The 21,727-nt window shown below is 39.5% G+C and overlaps 2 protein-coding genes across 2 annotated transcripts; one reads left to right on the forward strand and one right to left on the reverse strand.

Annotated features, from left to right (window-relative positions):
* Positions 1-2,986: 2,986 nt before the first annotated feature.
* CBG07563 lies at positions 2,987-6,120 on the forward strand (the record flags this gene model as incomplete). The annotated part of the gene is made up of 6 exons (XM_002645786.1): positions 2,987-3,139; positions 3,190-3,327; positions 3,756-3,980; positions 4,582-4,749; positions 4,795-4,950; positions 5,854-6,120. The coding sequence occupies 6 exons, from the start codon at positions 2,987-2,989 to the stop codon at positions 6,118-6,120; spliced, it is 1,107 nt and encodes a 368-aa protein (XP_002645832.1).
* A 993-nt stretch (positions 6,121-7,113) lies between these two features.
* Cbr-rbc-1 lies at positions 7,114-21,466 on the reverse strand (the record flags this gene model as incomplete). Its single annotated transcript, XM_045240525.1, has 26 exons — positions 7,114-7,247; positions 7,597-7,677; positions 7,705-8,524; positions 8,769-8,867; positions 9,274-9,513; positions 9,567-9,886; positions 9,936-10,346; positions 10,394-10,802; positions 10,857-11,029; positions 11,077-11,419; positions 11,687-12,494; positions 12,544-12,914; positions 13,312-13,667; positions 13,719-14,461; positions 15,055-15,189; positions 15,233-15,773; positions 16,025-16,140; positions 16,618-16,813; positions 16,861-17,264; positions 17,309-17,629; positions 17,678-18,063; positions 18,098-19,067; positions 19,435-19,895; positions 20,250-20,444; positions 21,115-21,318; positions 21,380-21,466. The coding sequence occupies 26 exons, from the start codon at positions 21,464-21,466 to the stop codon at positions 7,114-7,116; spliced, it is 9,324 nt and encodes a 3,107-aa protein (XP_045093503.1).
* Between the last annotated feature and the right edge of the window lie 261 nt (positions 21,467-21,727).

The raw sequence follows: 21,727 nt of genomic DNA on the forward strand, positions 1-21,727 counted from the left end.
ATTTGTATGCTAAGAACTTGTAACTTTTGAGCTTGCTCACTTTTTCGATAAGCTTCCTGCTCTTTCTTTTCACTTTGACATTGATAAGGTTTTGAAACACTATTTAGTTGTCATGTCTGTTTTTTAATCTAAAAAATTATTCCATAAAAACATTTAGGCATTTACTTTAGTTTGTATAATATAAAAGTATTTTTGAACGATTTAGGATCATCAATTGTACTCATTTGTGGTGAATTTCTTCTCAATTTCCAATTCGAATCCCGATTTCTTTTTTCCATATGAGCTTTGCTTCTTTAATTTTTTTTGTCTTATTTGTCTCAATTTTCAGGCGTCTGGTATTTTATTGTAAGTTTGAAAACCCCTTGCCTGTTTTTTTATTCCCCATTTTAACCTAATTTTTAAATACCGCCCATCTTTCATAAGCAAATGTCAAATAACCATTACATTACATTTAGGATGTCATATAATTTGAACAAGAATTTAGATTCATTTGCTGATTTAATGAATTAATTTAGAAATTTAAAAAAATATAATATTTGAAATTTAGTTTTTTTTGTATACTATAATTAAAAATTTTATATTGCCATTAATAAATTCTATGATAAAATCTTTTCATTTTTTTTTTACAAAATGTCGAAAAAGATTGTATGACATATAAAGAAAATTTTCAGAGAAACGGGGAGGAAAAATGCAAATTCAATTAAAGAAAATCGAAATATCCCTAAACCCCTTTAGGCACATTCAATTTTCCTCTGCAGTTGTACGAACTGTCTCAATGAGAAATTCAACATTTTGCTTTGATAGTTTTCAACTTGTTTAAAACTGTAAGAAATGTGTGGTTTTACCGTACTGGCTCTCATAGAAATCCACCCTATATGTTCATTTTAAAATCACTTATCTTGCTTCCTTCAAATGATATTGAAAAAGTTTCAACTGATAAATTATTCATTATAATATCAGTAATGTTCTATCAGTTAACAAATCACTTTTAGGAACCGAGATAATTAAACTCAAATTACACGTAGTAGATATAGATTCTTTTGACAAATCAAATTCCACGAAATCAAACATTCGCCCCCTTTTTTGATAACTTTCTTTATTATATACTAGTTATTTGTTTATCTGCATATCTACATAGAAGAAATAGGAAGTTCTCGTGATTGAGGAAAACCTAGACACACTATTGGGAATATGTAGACGCACTGAAAACAATGGCAACAACAGGTTCAATAAATGTGTTATCGAGCATACAATAACTGCAATACGGGTGGCCAAATAAATAGAAGCCGCTGTATTTCCTATAATTCCCGCCCAAGCAACTTTGAGCTTCATTATCTTGGTTCTTCCAAGAGATATCAAAAAATGTTCGACTGACAAAATGTTTATTGTAATATCAAAAATATTTTATTAGTTGACAAATTTTTGATATCTTGGAATCGTGGTACTTTGGCTCAAAGTTTAAAGTTATTAAGGTAATCTATTAGAGTGTAAACGGTATTTTTCTTTTAAAAAACCACAATAATCAATATTGCATGATATTCAAAAAGATTGTGTTTCAGTAAGACGACTTTTTTTGTTATCGAAATTTTTTGTTTTTTAGCTTTGAAACTTAGCGTCTTACGGTAACTGATCATTTCGAATGACACCATTCAATTAATGTGGCAATCTCAGTTTTTAAAAATTATCTTTGAATCTTTACTCGTGGAACAAGAGATGACACATCTAGATAAACTTTCTGAGAATGAAAGCTCAGCTTGCACACGTAGGGCGTGTAAACTAAGCCAATTAGTTTCGTGCAAATATTCAATCGTTTGAAAAAATGGAACTCGATTTTTTTTTGCTCTTTCCGGTTCTTTTGCTTCTTGTGCTCTTGATTGGAAAATCGAGATGTTCTTTGAAATTGACTTTCTTACCCTAACGTCATTTTGTAGTTGCTTTCGCACCATAGTTTTATACTTATTTCCAAAATACTATTAATTTGAGCCTGTTTTTCTTTGTTTCTGTCAATGGTATAAAAAAGTTGTCAACTAATAAATAGTTTAGCATAATATTACAAATATTTTATCAGTTGAGACCATTTTAATAGCTCTTATGAAAACCGAGGTAATTGAGCTCGAAGCGCCCGTATTGGGTCGGCTTCTATAATCTGTGTTTCGTGATTTGACAGGATTCTGATATCTTGTATAGGAAGTGAGATGACTTAATTTAAATTTAAAATGATCCTTCTATTACAGGTGTAACTGTGACTATGGTTTTTTGGCTCAATTTTGAAATATCCACTTTTTGGCAGAAGTTTTACCTCGAAATTGGAAGAGAGATAATAATTGAGGATATCCGTTTCCTTTTTCACAGAAATTTAGGGCCGTTTCCGTATTTTCTTTGCACCTTTGCAGCCGTATTGACATTCCATTTCCAGCGCCCAGAAAATAGAGAACTCCTCAAACCAGAAGTTTTTTGATTCTGAAATCTTTTCCCAATCTTCCTCCCCCCATCCAATAAAATCTAATTTCCCGAGAGAGGTATCCAACACCTGTGTGTGTAAAAAGTCTCTGCCCTAGTCAGCTGTAACATGAAGAACAGAAATCATTGAAGTAAGATTTATCTGGTTAACATGCCCGTTTTTCCAGTCTGGCACTTTTGACACTAAAGTCTTCCGCTTCTCCTTGGTACTCATCACTCATCAGTGAAGAATTTCTGCTCTCTTTATATTTTTTCTTCTTCCCAATAATCTTGCGCCTCCTTTTCAACATTATATTCTAGAGATTTATTCTGCATGATGAGAGGAGGGGAAACCAATATCTTCGAAATCCTTGGATGCGTGTGTCGACTCGACAAGAGTTAATCCTTCTTTCTACATGCTAATAAACTAATCTCTGCAAAAAAGAGGAGATAGGACTGCCCATCGATTTCGGGAAGAGTGTCCTGTTGTGAGCGGATAGCAGAACGCCTGCTCGCTTTTTTTCAATCCTACTTTATTCTTGAAATCATGAAGCATTCCACACTAATTTGGCCCGGTGGCGATTCTGCTGTGGGTATGACTATCCATTCATTCTACTTTGTTATCATTTTCATTGGATTGGTCCTCAACATTTATGTGGTTTTCCGGATGCGTAAATTCTGCAGAACAGATAAGGATCAAGTAAGTCTGAAAAATTTAAAGTCAATTTAATTAAAATTGGCGCTTTTCAGTTTTTAAACGGAACAGGACTATATCTAATGTCTATGGCATGTTGTGACGCGGTCAATCTAGTTTTATCCAGTGTGGAAATGGTCACATACCTTTTACCAGTGGCCGCCAGCGAAGAAACTGCTCATATTTTGTGTAAGGTAAGCGGATCGATATGATATCACTTGGTCATGAATTGCTGTATAATCTCTGGTTCCTACCGGATGTATAAGATGATTTCTCGAGGAGCACATTAGCTATTTTTAGGTTCTCAGTAGCAGAAAAAATCTCATGACAACCTTATTAGATTCTCTATAGAAGTTCAAATTAATTATCCCTCAATAATCCCTGTTCCTAGACACTCTCACACCTCTAAATTAATGTTCAGTAATCCCCTATGGCTTCCGTTCCAGACTTCTCTAAAGAGAACTCATAATCTAGTGTTAAAAAGCACACCATACGAGCTGAATCACTCGAAAAAAAAGTTCATAGTGATGAGTAGATAGTGATAAACTTGTTGCGGTGATTCACATAAATTCCGGAACTTGACCAGAAATTAAATTGAAGATCACAAAAAAAAAGTTTTCAGGTCCTAGAATTCACTGTCCGATGCTGCTACACCTATAGTATGTATTGCTGGCTGTTCATGTCTGGCCTACGGTATCTGGCTGTATTCCAAGCCATCCATTATACTACAGTGTGGAGGAGCCCATGGCACATGGTCATTCCTTGCTTCATTGTTGCGCTCATTACCAATATGTATCTTTTGGTGGCAGTAAAGCAGGATAACTACAGATGTGCTTTGACAGTTGATGTATGTACAGTACCCGATATAGAAAAGCGTGTTTTTAGTTGATTTTTACAATTTTCAAAAGACTGGAACTTGTCGGATCACGTTGAAAATTGGGTTTAAAACAAACCTAGATTAACAATTTCGCGTTCATAGAACTTCTCGAAATTCAATTGTTTTCTTCAGTTATTAGACAATTTTTAAAAGATACACATTTGGTTATGAGAGAAAACGAATTTTTTTGAAAAAAATTTGGATTGAGACTTATTCAAAACATGTTAACGTTTTTCAAGAAAACATGCTTAAAAAATTGTTTAAAGGGAATCAGGGTTATTGTAGAGAAGCTCAAAACATCCCATGTATTCTGAATGACACCCTTTGGCCCGCTTTTCTACTGAAAACATGAAAAAAACTGATGTCCTTCAGAAATCGGCAAATAGCTGAAAAATTAGGAATTTTCAAAAAAAATTCAAAAAATGCTACATTTTCAATCTAGATCTGTTTTACATCCTCCAAAACTTTCTAAAAGATCGGAAACTTGACAACCTAGTTGTAGACTTTTGAAAATTGTCGAAATCAACTCCTTTATTGGATTTTGAAACTTTCTACTTCAGACTTTTTTTAGGACTACTCATCCTTGTACAGTAGCGTTGATGTATTCATCTCCACGTTGGTTCCAGTATCCTTCGTTCTTGCGTTGGACCTTCTTGTCCTATGTTTCCGTCCAACACGCCAACAAACCGATCCTCTTCTTCAAGTCGTCTTCCATAAACTTGACGAGGATACTGAGAAGGTAACTTACCAGTATTTAATTTCTCTTTATTGCTCATATTTCCAGAAACGACAACAAACAACACGAAAGTTCATGTTTGTCACTTTTCTCGCTATCGGCATGTCGGCTCCCGATGGAATCCTCCGAGCCGTCCGTCTTTATTTCGATGGGGATGTGGTGTTCACGTTGTTTCAAATCTTCAAAGGATTATATTTGATACGGGTTAGCCTTGTGCATGCATAATTATTGGACTTATTAGTTGCGGGGCTTCCTGTGGTGTTTCCTGAAATAGATTAAGGGCATTTTTGGTGTTGGTTTGGTTTTGTTAAGGAAGGAGAGGGAGGAACACAACTTGCATTTTCAAAAGTCTTGAGCTTGGAAGTCCAGGTTCCAATCACTTTGAAACTTCTGGAGGTGTAAAATAGATATAGTGTGAGAACTTTGCATTAACATAATGTTTTTTTTTTGAATATTTCTGTTCTTTAGTTCTTTAGGTTTTATACTGACTTTTGAAAGACCGTTTTGAGAGCTATGTTGGCTTGCGGGCCATCCGAATTTTTTGAATTTGGCGCCAACATGCGGGTGGTGTATTAGAAGGAAAACGATGCGTTTTTCCCTGAACCTATAACTACAAACACAAAACAATAAAATTTTGGAAAAATTGCTCTCGAAAAAGAACTGAAATTGAGAAAAAATCACATTTCTCACTGAAATTGTTTTTCAAAAAAATTTTTTTTTTCTTGTTCAAAATCATATGCTTAGGCTAAAACGCATTGTTTCTGTCTTACTGTGACATCCGCAATTTTTCAAAAAACTTTTCAAAAAATTTGAGTGGCCACCCCCAACATAGCGGAAGTTTTATCAACATAGCGGAAGTTTTTGTACTGAAAACGTGAAAAATACGTGCTTTTCAGAAATTCCAAAGTTATGTGATTTCTAGGAATTTCCCAAAGATTATGTGATTGCAAAGGTTCCAATCTAGGTCTATTTTGTAACCTCCAAAATTTTCAAAGCAATTGATAATTGGACAGCCGAGCTCCAGGCTCCTGAAAATGGTCATAATCGAAAATAAATCAACTGAATATTACGTTTTTGTACATAAAAAGCTAAAAAAAATAATTTCAGTTCACCTTCAACGCCTTCTATCTAACCCTATTTGTTTTCGACCGGAACCTTCTTTCGAAAGTTTCCTCATCCCGTCATTTGTCTGTGTCCATGCGCCGTCTCGAAGAGGAACCCGCAATTGTGCCACGTGAGCGCAGCCGAACCCTTTCCTGTCAACGGCCACCATTGGTTACCCAGCTAACCAGAAACGCCTCATGCATTATTTATAATGAAAATAAAGACGGAAAAGAGAAGGATAACGAGAGATCAACATCCTTGTGGGTGTGAATTTCGGATTCGTCTGTTTCCTTTTTTAACCATTCCATTGTTTTTTCTCCGCTTTCTTGTCATTTTTCTCATTTTTCTCACACATTCGAGTTGTTTATTTTGTATCGCATTACCAGTAATTTACGATTTCCCTTCTCAGAAACCGGTTAGCTGCCCCTAAAAAAGGGACTTTCAATTTTAATCTCATTTCTAACAAAATTCGTAGAACATGTTGTATTTTCAACATGACGACGAGACAGTGAATCACTGAGTTCTTAGAAATAAATCCCGATTTTTTTCACTTCCCCATTCATTTTTTCCCTCTCTCTCTCTTTTGTTCTCACTTGAACTTTTTGTCTAGAACCAGTCAGACAGATATAATACATGTCTGTTATGTACCCATGATATGTAAGTCCGATGTTGTTTACAAATTTTCCTGTGAACTGATGACGTTCGTCCTTTATGTGGACGTTGCTGAAAACATGTGTTGAAATTTTTTTCACGGATTTTGATGTTTTAAAATAAATGAAGGCTTATGTCTGACATCTAGAATTCACAAGTTTATTGCATTTTGGAATGTTCTCCTTCAAGGGGGCTTATGAAAATCTTCTAATACAAACTATGGGGTATCTTTGCAGATTACACAGTCAGGCGGGAAAAAACTAGACAATGAATAAAATTCTTAAAATAAATAAAGCACAATTCAATACAAATCTCACAAAGTCTGTAGATTCATTATTTTTTTGACAATTCTGACACTAACCATTTCAGGATGGGGGGGGGGGGGGTTTACTGGGCTTTGTTTGGCGGGGTTTGGGCTGTTGGAAAGGGGGAAGGTTCAATAAATTCTGGCACAACGAAAACAAGTGAAATGGAATTACACATGTAAATTGAAGAAGAACTGGGAGAAGGGCAGGGAGCGTAAGTAGAAGAAAGTGCTAGAAAGTCTAAGCTGAGTTAGCAGTATGGCGGATGAAGTAAAAAAAAAGGATAAAAAAGATAATAAAGGATAAGTTAGATGAGATTCGTCATGTTGAAAATAGATGGTAAGGTTCGGAACTTGAGCGAGGCGTCAGCACCACACGAGAAGAGGCGCATGTTTTGATCGATGAAAAGTTGTTGGACTCCTTGGACAGACGATTGGCCAACTAAAAAACAGACAAATCTCAATTTTAGAACTTATAGATATCTGGTGATTGAAAAAACAGGGATGTTCGGAAAGGAAGTCGAATTTTGAAAATTCAGATCAAAATACTTCCAAAGATTTTTCGGAATTAGAAATTTTTGGTCATTGGTATGCTTAAGGCGCACGCAAAAGGTTTCCATGAGGGTCTTGAGAGAACAGTCAAAGGTAATTATTTCCGGAGTACTGTATCAACGGCGCATGATGTTATTTGTAAATACGGCACCTGCTTTCGCTTTAGGGCCGGCGATGCGCTGTTTAATAAATTTTCGTCAGCCAGTTGCATCGCTGTCGGACAAGAATAACGTCTTTACATTTTTGAATTCCGAAAATGTGAAACTCTGATTTTCGATGTTTCGAAAAATTCCGAATATGGCATTCCAAACTTCTCTGGTCTTAAACAATCTTAAACAACCGCTCACCTTGTCTAAACGAGAATCCTCCCTTCGCCGTATGCTCTCCAGGCAGATTGTACATCAATTGAGGATTCGCATCGGCCGACCAAATCTTTATATCTCCTTCACTGGACCCAGACACAATCAAATCTTGTGCCGAGTCTGTCGCCAACGTCTTCACAATATGCATCTGATCGAAAGCCTTGATGGTGTGTCTCAACTGACGTTGTCTGATATCCCAAAGACAAATCTCTCCATGTCTTCCTCCAGAGAAAATGGTCTGCTGGTTTGGCACGTAAAGTGCGCATGTGGCACCTTCCGGATGGGCAGCCCAGGAATGAACAAGAGCTCTGTTGGTTGGGAGAAGAGTGTCCCAGAGGCCAAGATTGTAGTCGAGAGATGAGGATCCAGCGGTGAGGAGAACAGATGATGAGTGACCAAGGAAACAAACATCGGCTGCTGATTTGTTGTGACAACGTTGACTCTGAAAGATAATTAGGATAATTGAGGTATATTCATTCACCCAAATAGCTGAACTCACAAAGAATGGTTTCTTTTGTTCAGTTGCCTGACTGGCTTGCCAGAGACACAACATTCCATCTCCGTCCACAGCGGCAAATTTGTTCCCATTGCACGAGAACGCAATTTTAGCAACTTTGGCGTGTTGTCCGGCAACTCTTGCAGTGTAAACCGTATCCTTGGCTCCCCACTTCCAGACTTTAATAGATCCATCAGAAGATCCAGTCACATAGAATGGAGCGTGTGGATGGGAATCGATACGTCGGACACCAGGGATGTGCCGTTTGATCATCTGAAAAAAATTCGGGTTGTTATAGAAATGAACATCCTACTAAAGCCGATCCAATCATGCCACAAGCACAAGAGAACCCCAAAAATAAACATTACGACCATCACAACAGTTTTACTACCAAAATGAAAACGAAACCTTATTTAATCCCCTACGACTTCGATCAATTATCCAAGGTGTAAGCTGAACATAATTATAGGAGTTTGTGGATCATCTCCAGATACAGAACAATGAGGTGAGTGAGTGTTCTGGTGTCAAACTAAAAATACAGTGAGGAACTTACCACGTTAGTATGCTTGGCATTGTGGGCGTTTGAGTCCGTGAAAATTTGATAATCATCATTGTCTCGCAATGCGTCTCGTTTGGAATGAATGTTCTTCATCTGAGAAATAAAAATAGTTGAAGGAGGACATACAGAAGATTTTTTTTTTTACGGTATGTATTCTGACGTGACGCGTTGCTAACCTGCCACGTTTCTACAGTACCGGACAACAAGATACACGAAAATGAATTTTCTGGTTGACTTTGACTATTTTCAAGAGTTTGGAGGTATACTGAAAAGTTTCCGATCACTTTAACAATATTAGAGGGTTTAAAACAGTTTGCAAAAATTGGCGTTTCGCTAAAAGCATTATCCTAACAAAGAAATTGAAAAAATCGGTGAAATTTCTGATTTTTTCAGCTGTAATAAACCAGTACCGGGCCTTAACGAACCCTGACAATGTCCGGCCTGGTCCGGCCCTAATTTTTCAAGTATGGGATAAGACAATTCAAGGTTTCAAACTCACATCCAACTCTGCTCGATTCCACATCCAAGAAGTCTGATCATATTGATCCTTAAACACATTGGACATATCCATCTCCTGGAGTTCTCGTCCATTAGAGACCACAATGAGCCCTGGGCTCTCTTGATTGCAAGCGAACGCAACAATGGGTTCGCTATCCTTCTGAACAATCTTGAACGCTTCTGGAAGAATTGGGTTGCTATCAATTCCAAAGAACGCGTCGACCGGTTCTGGGGCGGATTCCTGAAAAAATATATATAATTGAAGGATAATAATTTTCAAAAGGGGAGGATTACCATGATGCTGTGTTGTGAGAAGATGTACTTGATGAAGATCTCTTGAAGATGATCTTCTCTCACCAAGAATGACCATAAGCGGCGAATAGTTTGGATTTTCTTATCGTCAGATTCAAATGGAGTGTTATTCTTCTTCACCAATGCTGCATACTTCTTCATTGTGGCGGCAAGATGTTGATCACTAGTATCAATGGTCATATCCGGCAACAAGTCATTTGGAATTCCACCAGGAAACGTTTTCAGAGTCTGATGTTGTTGAACAATCCAGTTGCTGAGTTGTTGAAGGACGGCGTCGATTCGAGGAGCGACAGTTGGAATATCTGAAACTGACTCTGTTATGCAGGAAGACTTATTCATTTTTAGACTTACCTCTGGGATCAAATCCAACCAACACCAAAAACTGCTTGACACGATACAGCTGTTGTTGGATCAGCGCGAGTCTGAGCAATTGCCAAGCAAAACTAGAAGGTGCTGCATTCTCACAACATTCGTCCTCGTTGTCTTCGTCGTCTGAATAGCCGGTTCCTTTTTCTTCTTCATCAGAATCGTACATAGTCTCATCTTCATCGTCTTGACGACTAACGTTGGGTTTGTCGGCAAACAACTGCACAATATTCATTTGTGGTGGAACCCACTTTGAATAGGATTGCTCCGACGGGAGACTATCTTTTGATGCCGTTGAGAATTTTTCGTTTCCAAGAATTCGCAAATTCAAACGACTTCGAATTTGTTCCCCATTGTTTTCGACTGTTGAATCTTTTGGAGTTGGTGCGGCAGGTCCTGAAAATAAATAGCGAATTTTCACTTTAAAAAATAAAACAGCTTACGTGGCGGTCTGGCTGGTGGATGAGACGCTTTCTTAGTTTCACCACCTCCTCCGAAGATTTGCCCAAATTTGTGTGGATCGATCTCATGAACGCTGAGACGGTACAACCAACGAGAGTCGTAAGCAGACAATGCAAAACAAAACAGTGACATTGAGATAGCAAGGAATGACTCGATGATGAGCAATCGGAGTTGTGGAGCATCATCTTCCTTCTCACGTCCTAACAACGCCACTAATGCTTCTACACCAGGCCATTTTACAGGTGGGGTCACAACATGATTGTCGGATCTTCCAATTGGAGCGGGTCTTGGCTCCAAATTGAGCATCGAGGAGTAGGTCTGGTCGATATCCGTCAACGATAGATAGATGCAGCAGGAGAAACCTTGGCAGAGATTGTAGAGCATGTAGCACTGAAAATATTTGATTTATTTAAAGATCCGCCAGTTTTTGAAATTCTCTCTCACCTTCTGCAAGTCACCAGCCATATTCGGCACATTGTGAAGCTCGCTGATAGAAGCAAGAAGATCATTTCCTTGATTCTCAATATAAGCCAATGGAGACGATACAAACATCTTCGGAGATGAAACGGCTGCATCGAGCAGAGGGAAAGTGCTCACACCGGAGGCTAAGAGTTGCTCTGTAAAAATAAATTTTGGCGTATTTTTAAAAAAAATTTCTCCTCACTTGGCAAGATGTCATCCTCCGCATCACGTTGAACATTGAGCAGAAGTAAAAGCAATTCCATAAGAACTGATGCCAAACGATGGTTGTGTGCCGAGTGAAGCGTGCAAAAAGATGTGAAGGATCTCAGTAGCTTTTGATTGGCTTTCAACCATATTCTCCGTTTTGGTGTGAGTCCTGGACTAGCACGTGACAACTTTTGCTCAGCATGCTCATAGTTTGCTCCTGTAGAGCTCCAGTAGTCAGAATCTTGATTTTCTTCATGGGGCAGTGTTGGTTTCCGCTCCGCATTGTAGTCGCAGTTGGTTTGGAGCACTTCCACTTCTCGTTCAAGCCAGTTCAAGAGCTAAAAAACACGGAAAATTAGGTGATTTGTAGGAAAGGAATGAAGAAGTGCATAGATTTGATGAGTTTAGAAAAGAGAATGTTATTTTAAAGGGATGGGGATAGTTTTTGATAGCTGCATAAATCCCTCCTCCATGTTTCCCTCAAAAACATGCCTCACACAAATTACCACTAATCTATCGCAACTTTCGAAAGTAGGTAGCTGAATTCAACGATATTTTCAACTTTTTGTTCTGAACAGATTGCTTTATTTACTATCAAAACATACCTGATTTCTCAACTGTCCACCATCGACATCAAAACCACTAGCCAGTGTTGACAACTCCTCGGTGAGTATCCTTAGAGACGCCACAAACTTCATATGCTGCGCAAAAATGTCAGTTGATCCTACAAGTTGACTTTGCAACACTGCAGAGCTGTCCATGCCGTTGACAATCAAAGGTGCAGGTTCTTCTGGCTTAACCTCCAGCTCAGCAGCTCCTTCCTCGTCTTCATCATCACTCCAGTCTAATTTCAACTCATCCGGCTCATCAGAAGTTGTAGGTTTGCTCCAATCAACTTCCACAGGCGGTGGTGGCGGTACTGCTTGCTCGGTTCCTCCGAAGATAGTCCTTAGTGCCTCGTCGTAATCCTGCACGATACTAATATTCTTTGGTAGCATTGTGAGCACATCTAATGAAAGCATTGGACATCCACGAGCCATGTGTTCAGCGGATGTTCTGAAGAACAAACGACGTTCTGGTGGGGTTAGAATATTCTCGAGCTGTCTTCCAAGTGCCAGAAGTTTCTCTGTGGTTCCGACTTGAGCTCCAATGTTGTTGAGTCTTTGGCGGACAACCAATGGATGTTTGCGAAGATAAGAGTAGAAATTGAAAATGTCAGAGAGGCTGGATAGAAGGCGGTCGGATTGTGCTTCTTGTACCAAAGTGTGTGCAGATCTTGTGTAGTCCTTGAGCATCCAGAAAGCCATAGATCTTTCGAATGGTTCTTTGGAGGCGTGAACACTAACAGGGGTGTCTTCGTCAGTGCGACCACGTTGCTGCTCGAATTCTTCGTAGGTGATTCCAAGAACCTCTCTGAAAAATATCATGATTATCAAAAATTTTATGAATTGCAAAATATTACCTGCACAACAACTCATTGACCATTGCTTGTTGAGATTCTGGATCACTTTCATACATTCTCACGACAACCAGAGCCAATTGAACGTCATTACACTTGCTGCACAAAGTCTGAACCGCATCTTTAAGACTTCCACTCAACAAGAAGAATGCTGCAGCATGTTGGAATCGTTGTTTTGACATCAAGACGAATGCATTCTTAGCGGCGACCTTTTGCCAGTGCTCCTGGTTGAAGTCGTTCATGAAGAAATCAGCCATTGTCTGGTTGCGGACAGTCTTGAACAAATGAGTAAGCACATTTTTCTTTCGAAGAGCAAGATAGAACAAGGAAGCGTCCATTGGGTCTTGGTTTGCTTGGAATGACGCTTTGGCAATCTGAAAATGGGGATATATTGAGCTCAACTTATAAAACACTGAACTTGTAAATCAGGCCTTTGCCGGGCTTTCGCGGGCCCAGCCATTTTTTTTGGACACACCAAAAAGGATTTGATAGAACTTAACGAGTACTACAAAATGAAACTATTGAAAAAACTGTGCCTTGTCTATGGATAAAGTTACAAGCCATAAGGCTGCAGAGCCAGGCCAGGTCTGTTTTTTGATTTGTAACTTTGTTTAAAGACAAGGTACAGTATGTCAAACACCATAATATTTTAGTACTTGTCAAGTTCTATCATAACTAATTCAGTTGGTCCGAAGATATTGATTCTAAAAAAAAGACTATGACAGGACCCGTGAAGGCCCGTCAAAGGCCAAGTTCACGAGTATTTAAAACACTAACCTTTTCAATGCAAATTCTCAAACTTGCGGTATTCTTCAACCACCATGCCACTCCAAGGCCTCTCAATTCCTCCCACGATGGACTTGTTTTATGCATCCCTGGAACCGCATTCAACAACTCGACTTCAGTTTCCGAGTGCTGTGCCCAAATGATATTGGCTGCTGAGAGTCCAGTCTTCTTTAGTTCCATTCGCTGTTTCATCGGAAGACACACCAAGAGATATTCGTGTTGCTTCATAGCCATCAAGTATCTCAATCCACACTCGTCGACAGTTTCCACTCCGGCAGCTGCGGTTGCATATCCGCCAGCAGCATTGTCTCCAAGAACTGATCGCACAACTGGCTTCATTGCTAAAAAAAAACTCAATTAAGAGAATTCGACGACAGGATTCGAATTCTTACCTGCATTAGCTTGTTCCACCTTGTCCTGAGCGTCACTGGCAAAGTGACTCAAAGTGTCAGCTATAGCCAACAGATGCATTTGATCTACACTGGATAATCCTGGAAGATGAGTGTGAGTGAGCAGCTCGGTTAGCTTTCTGTAGTCCTTGGCAGTGAACGTTGCGGTGACGTGACTCTCGTTTCTAGCAGCAGAATCACTTCCAACTGATAAATGACGGGATCTTCCACTGTATACAGAATCTGTATCTTTCAATATGGCATCAATGTCACCATCTTTGTCATATCCATTGTCAAACAAGTCATCGTACTCATCAGTGTTCTTCACTACCAATTCTTCTTGCTTCTCGTGAACAACTGGAACTTCATGGTCAGCTTCAATCAAAGCATACAAAGGTAGCAGTGGTATGTCGTCAATCTCATCGTAGTCCATCGAGTCGTCATCCATTCTCGCATCTACTGGCATTGCTGGTACAGAGTCACCACGGTCTACAGTAGACATTCTTTTGATAGAAGCTGCTCGACTGAGTGGGTTGTGAGCGGCGCACTTTTTCTGCTTCAGACAAGACAGAACATGATTGAGAATCGCTTTGACACGTCGTTTCTTGCCGGCATTTAAAAGAACAATAAGCTGTTTGGGATGGTATTGTGGAAGGATTGGTGAAGCCATGCGAGCTGTCTCGAAGACTCCTTCGCTCTTCAGAATATCCAAAACCATTTGACTTTCGTTTTCTTTTGGATGTGCTCTGGAAAGAGGAATTTTGAGTTATATACAGAAATAAGATTATCAACAACGCATTTTTCAGTAGATGTAAGACTTTGAATTCGCAGAATTTTTTGAAAATTGTTAGTTTTCAAGATAATTTCCGATTTCTGAACGACACCTTCTTTGACTTTTTTCCACCGAAAAAAGTAAAAATAAAACCGTAATCGTTTTAGAAATCGGCAAATACAGTTATTACGCTTACGATTCTTCAGTTTTTGTCCTGTCATTTGGTCCGTTTCAGATTTCAAATTACCGAAATCATTTTCTCATAGTACATTCAAATGCTGATTACGATTCTGCTTTTGGATTTTCAAAATAATTGTGATTTTCAAAAGTTATAGCTAATTTTATGAGGTGGCTTCATACTCATGTTACGCAAACACAGTAGCTGAAAAACTGGGGATCTCCAATGATTTTGTGAATGCAGAGCTTTCAATCTAGGTCTGTATTACACCCTACACCGTTTTCGAAACGATTAGAAACTTGAGCTTCGGACTCTTGAAAATAGTCAAAATGGTTCAAAATCAACCGAAAAATATTTTTTATGTTTTTAAAATTTTTCAATCAACTCACTTGTGCATAGTGTTCACAAACTCTAGGAAAACTCTGCTACGACTGGATACCAATGCCTCCTTCTTGCGAGTCAATTGATCCAGCATCGAATGAGATGTGGAGACTGTCAAGCTGACGATATTGGGGTTGGCGGCTCTGAAGTAAATTTTATAAAGTTTTTTTTATCAGATCAACTCACGGGATGGCCTTCTTCAACTTATTATTATCAGTGGTTTTGAAATTCCACTGATTATACACTCTCATCTCACTTTGCATTCCAACAATCAGAATACCGTCGCGCACCCAACTCAAAGCAGTTGGAATCGGTGGAAGTCCGTCGGCAGTGTCCAAATTAAGCACACGGCAGCAGACCCAACTGGTGAACCGACTATTTGGCTGGATGTTCGGGAGAAGAGATGACGCTTTGCGAATTGATGGTCTTCGCATTGTTGTCTCACTTTCTCTCATCAATGTGACATTTTGTTGAGCAGGATCCTGACCGATTTGTGCATAAATGTATACTTTGGTACCCATTCCGACGGTAAGCATGTGAGTTCCATCCTCCGTAGATACCCAATCAAGACGAACAATGTTCTCAATGTTCACTGAAAAAAGTTCCATAAGTTTCGAAATTTGTATATTTTTCTTACTTTGAGCAATATCCGTAACCGATGGCGATGAATTCTCAATTGCACGAATGAGCTCATAAGACGGTTTGGTTGGTTTTCCAGTATTGATTCCTGAAATATCCAAATTATTGACACATCGTATGCAATAGGAAGAAAAAAGCCACTACAAAGGGAGATTGACCAACAGGAACAACAAATAATTCAAAGTGGTTATCCCCAACTATCTAACAATTAACACAAAGTTAATGCGACAAAACGTGAACAGTTTTGTTTAGTAATAAAAATGAAACAAAGAAACTACGACACTCATATTAAGTAAAACGGATAGAGGAAAGCGATAGAACAGGTCACGAAAAACAAACGAGAAATCACACCACGTCGGAAACTAGCACGCAAAACTTCCGTACGCTGTTGCAGTAGATTCAGATGCTCCTGCTCGCCGGAGGAGGATCGTTTGTTGTGCGCGTCTTGATAGTGTCTGAAATTTTGGGTTATTTCTGAAGAAAATGTACAGTATAGGTCAATAAGATCTACAAAAACGTATTGTGCGGTTGATTCGTGGTCATTCTAACAATTTTCAAGAGTCTGGAGCTCGGCTGTCAAATTTTCGATTACTTTGGAAATTTTGTAGGGTGTGAAACAAATCTAAATTGAAAAATTTGCATTTACAGAATTTTTTGAAATTTTTTTCAAAAAAAAAATCTAGTTTTCTATGTTAGCTATTTGCCGATTTTTAGAACACATATGATTTTTTCACCTTTAGTACAAAAAAGGTCAAAAGGGAGTGTATTTCAGAAATCGATAATCTATGTCTTTTTTACACCTTCCTAAACTTTCAAAGAGATGGAAAACTGAACAACGGAGCCCAGATCCTAGAAAGTCCTCAATATTGCAAAAACTCTACTGAAAATTATGTTTCGTATATCTATTGCCCGGCACTGTAAGGATTACTTACGGTTTCGAGAATTCATAGAAATGATTCTGTTGAATACTGAAGGAATCCTCACGGAACCATTCCACTCCTCCTGATGATTCACATTCAAACACTGCAACTTCAATGGAAATATTGGGGTCGGACGAGTTCCTGTTTGGTTTTTGGTATGCACAGGCGATTCTTCCGCTGTGCGCTGCGTTGACTTTGACGATGGCGCCTAAATATATGTTTTTGGATCAAAAGGTTCCTAAGCAAGCACCGTACCTTCTACTCCTAATTCACTTGGATGATTCTCGCTAATCATGTTCCACTCTCTCCATTCAAACTTGTTCGGACTCACTTGATCCGTCACTTTGATGCATCTCCAGAATCTCACCGAGTCATCATTATCAGATGACACCAAAACGTATGGGGTCTCACATGCTGGGTAGATGGAGGAAGAGGAGAGGTGTCCAGCGGCTGGGACAACGTTGGTGAGACGAGTTCCCTCTGGAAGTGGCATGACTTGTCGACAAACAAGGTCCGCTTCAAAATTCAATTTCGCCATGGAAGGAGCCAGAGGACTGGACGGACGGAGGAATCCTTTCTCGCCGGGTAGAACTTCAGTGTCAAAGTTTGGAATGGATTGTGGCGGTTGGGAGGAGATGGTAAGAGAGAACATCATGATTCTGAAATTTAATCCGTTGATTTTTTCAAACAGACATCAACTTACACATCCTCATTCTCCTTCTGATCAACAACGACAATGAAGAATTTGTCCTTGAAAGTTGGAGTCTGACTTCTATCAATGACACTGCTCATCGCACTGATCTCACTTGCATCTTCTTCATCATTAGCAATCACAATTCTCGATTGGAAAACGTGAAGGAACATCAAATTCAACTCATTCAGATTCACGTCTTCAATTTTGCCAACTTCTAGCACACATCCTGGTTTTGCTGTCGATTGTGTAGAAACTACATTGAATTGCTTCAAGAAAGTTGGTGCACGATCACTGCGTGGTGATGGAGTCCGAAGAATTTTATCGCTGTAGCTGAAACTAGGTAGGCGGTTTGAGCCAGCTCAAAGTACTAGGACTTACTTGTCAAGAGTTTCTCTTCCGGAATATGCAGTTTTGGCGTTGGAGAGTTCAGAAAGAAGTCCACGAGCGTCGAGAACTGCTTGGTAAATGATTAGTTGGCTTCCATCACACGAGATGAAGCATGAGGATGGCGAATTGCAAACTGTTCCGAGTGTACAGCTAGGGAGAATTGCAGGGACCCATCCAACAGTAGAGAAACCGCTGATAATAGGACTAGCAACACGCGCCAGCTCCTTCACTCCTCCATTTTTGCACAACGGTCCGACTGGGGTAATTTTCCAGAGAATAACTTCAGAGAGGACATCCATAGTTGAGTCTACTTTCACTTTGGGAGACTTGAATTTGGAAGTGGTCAGTAGGAGAGGGAGAACCGGGTGAGCAATGATCTAAAAATTAGAGAAGACTTTTTGATTTATTCACATGAAATCTTACCTGTTGCATCTGGAATCTATGTCCACACATTCTGGAGATATGGGTCATACTGACGACACAAGAGAAACTACTCTGATCATCAACAGACATGTGCCATAGGTTAAGAGTTCCGTTATCGTGAGAAGTGAGCACATGAATTGTGTTAGAAACTCTTCTTTCCAGTAGCTTGTCATGCAACATCACACTTGTATCCTTGTCCTCGGAATTTCTCAACGCATCCAGATAAATCGGCTCATGTGGATTGAACGTATTCAATTTAGACTGCAGAGACATTGAATCACTTGAAGGCAGTGCACCAGGAAGTCGAGAACTATACGAGATGACTGGTTGACGGAAATGATCATCTAACCACTCGACAGTCCAGGTTAGAAGAGATCCGTCAACTGGGTGAATGGAGAACAACACATCGTTTGATTTTGTCCATTGTCTCAAAAGAATTTCCAGTTTCACATCGAGAATATCTTTGGATGAAGGAGCATCCGACGATGTACTGCCTGCTGTCTTAGAGCTGTCAGATGGAGCCTGATCATGGTCCGTCGTTGACTTGATCTCCTCCATCGGCGATTCTTCTTCAGGCACGTGGTTCGCAGTAGGTGTACCTGAAATTTTAGAATATATTTCGAACTTTGTCAAGCTGTTCAGCTCACCATCAAGATCTAAGAGCACAGCTTCGGCGAGCAACTTCTCCGCTCCAACACTGAATACCAACTCCTTATTGTTCAACCAATGCACACAAAATGGTTTCCGGATGTTGGTGTCATTGAAAGAAGGAACCAAGAGACAATCTGTTTCGGCATTGATGGTGGCAGCCAAGTAGAATGACACCTCGGACTGCTCGATTTTGTCTTTTTCGCTTTCTTTCGACAATGGTGATGGGAAATCAAGGAGTGAAGGGCTCTTGCCAATTTGTGCGCGGAGCCCGATAGGGTTGGAATCGGTTTCCTGGTGTTTTTCGGGCCTGGAAAAATAGATTAGTTGAATAACCTGTTACAGGGGGAACCTCAACACCTTGTAACCCCAGATTTTGTTGAGAACTTCAGGATAGGTCAAAAGTAACCTACCTGAACATCTCCGAATTTCTTTTGAGAAAATTTAAAAAATGTGGAAGTTTATCCACAATTATGTAATTTTCATTTAGAAAATGGTATTTGAAAATCGCTTTTTTACACTGACAACGGTTATTTGGTACTGAAAATGATATTATTCGGTTGAAACCCGCGTTCGGGTTCTATATTCAGTGGTGTCTAGATAGGTTATTCTTAACCTCTTCTGAAAATTCCATTAAAATCTGAGTGTACAAATTTCCCTTATTAAGCAATACTCACATCATTTTCCGTATCTTGTTCAAAATCCTCGTCTTCGTCTTCTTCACTCTGATATATTTCCCCAAAAACTTCTTCTGCTTCTGCCGATCCCACAACGGATCCCCACCACCTTCACCAGTCAAATCAATGATCGATCCTTCAGGTGCTGGTGTCTCCTTCCAGATGCGTGACGTTCGATCCTCACACCAGGACATCAAAATTGGTGAGATGCATTTTCTTGGCATATATCGTCCGGTTTTTCGCCATTCAAAGCCACAAACCGGCGCTGGATGGTTTAGGATTATTTCACAAAAATCCAGCTCCGAATGTTCCAGTGTGTTTTGATGGAATATTTTGATAAAGCAATCGCGGTCGCCGGCCAAAGCCAGATAGTATCCATCCGGTGAGTATTTGATAAATTTTGGCTTTGATGGAAGTGCGGTGGTCCAAATGACCTCCCAAGTGTGCCGCTCCTGGAGATCCTGAAGTAAAATAGTTTAATTATTATGAATAAACTGTTTCTTTAATCTTCTGAACAAAATATGATAGACGAGCACTACAAAGTGAAACTATTTCGGAAACTGTGTCTTGTCTATGGACAAAGTTACAAGCCATAAAACTGCAAATCCGGGCCGGGTCGGGCATTGACGGTTTTTTTCGGCCCGTTTGGTATGTAAAGTTGATCTCGGGTACGATAAAGTTTCAAAAATAATTTCATTTTGTACTGCTCGTCGAGTTCTATCATAACTAACTTAGCTGGCAAAAAACAGTGATCTTAAAAGAACGAGAGGACAGCCTCCGTCTTGGGCCAATCTTCAGGTTTGAAAACAACTCACTTCTTCAGAAATGGAGAATGAGACTGGAGTGCTGGTGAAAGATTTGCTTGTGCTACTGACACTTCTATGCTGATGAAGTACGAGTTTGTTTCCGATAACGAATAGAAGACGCAATCCTTCCATGGACCATTGTACCGAACTGATGGGTTCCTTGTGAGTGAAAGAGTAAGTCTCCACCCAATGGAACTGGAAAATCTGAAAAATAGAACAATTACAGTACCGGTAAAAAAGATATTGGAATCATTTTTCAGCTATTCGCCGATTTCTGAAGGACATCTTTTTTTTTCACGTTTTCCGTACAAAAACGAGCGCAAAGGGGTGTCTTTTATAAAAAAAGGCTGTGTCACGTTCGACTGTAGCATTTCAGTTTAATTCACGTATGGGATCGGTTTCTGTACTGCTGGTTATCGTGTTTTCGAAAAAACGAACTGCTTGGTCTATGGCATACATACTTGTCAACGGGCCGGCTGATAACTCATTTCGAAATTGGGATTGTAAGCAAAACAACATACGAGATGATGAAGCTTGGAGAGTTCTACAACCTCCAATAATTGACCGGCTTCGAGAGCGCTATCATGGACCTGGCTAAAACTTTTTTGCCGTGGTGACGATTTTTGCTCGGCTATCGAATGCCGGCCCGCACCCGATTATTCAATCAAGTGCTGGTAAACGCTTTAATGAAAATTGTAGAGCTTGCCGAGCTCTATCTTATGGTATGTTGTTTTGCTTACTATTTCAATTTTGAAACGAGCTATGAGCTGTTCCGTGCATTGCCGAATTCGGTCAGGCGACAAGTAAGACGGCAACCAAGCCATAGTCGCAATTTGCACAATTTTTGTATTTTTTCTCGTCGCAAAAAACTTACAAGGCTTTTGAGCTTGCTCTTATCCACAACTGAATTTGTGACCTCCAATATTTTGACAAGGTTTCCATAAGTCACCGCAATCTTTCCTGTCTCCTGACAACAGCTCAAACTACTGACTATCAACTGATTCTTCGATTCGGGAATAATTTGTACACGATTGAAGTCCGAGTCCAAAATAACGACATCGGAGCCGACGGCGCATGCCTTCAATTTTGAAAATGAGATAAAAAAACGGATTAGGTGGGAAATGTGGAGAATGACTCACCGTGAATGTTAACCCTTCGACGTTTCCTAGTGCATATACATTTTCGCCATTGTTGAGCGCTCCTGTGATCACCTGATGAGCATTCATGGGTCTGATGTTTCAAATGACCTTCAACAAAACAAAAATATAGATTATAGACGGATGTGAATATAATTATTATACGGTTTCCGATGACTCGGAAAAACGAAAAAAACAGCGAAACTACGGCGCCGAAAAGACAAACGATCGGTCAGAGTAGCTAGAGAAACACAGAAAATGATGTGGTGTTGGTTTGGTCAAAGTCAACCATCGAAAATCGAACCAAATCAAATGAAGAATCAACGCAAACATACACTTTTTTGCTGCTAT

This window comes from Caenorhabditis briggsae, assembly GCF_000004555.2.
Source record: "Caenorhabditis briggsae complete genome, chrX, whole genome shotgun sequence".
NCBI classification, from domain to species: Eukaryota; Metazoa; Nematoda; class Chromadorea; order Rhabditida; family Rhabditidae; genus Caenorhabditis; species Caenorhabditis briggsae.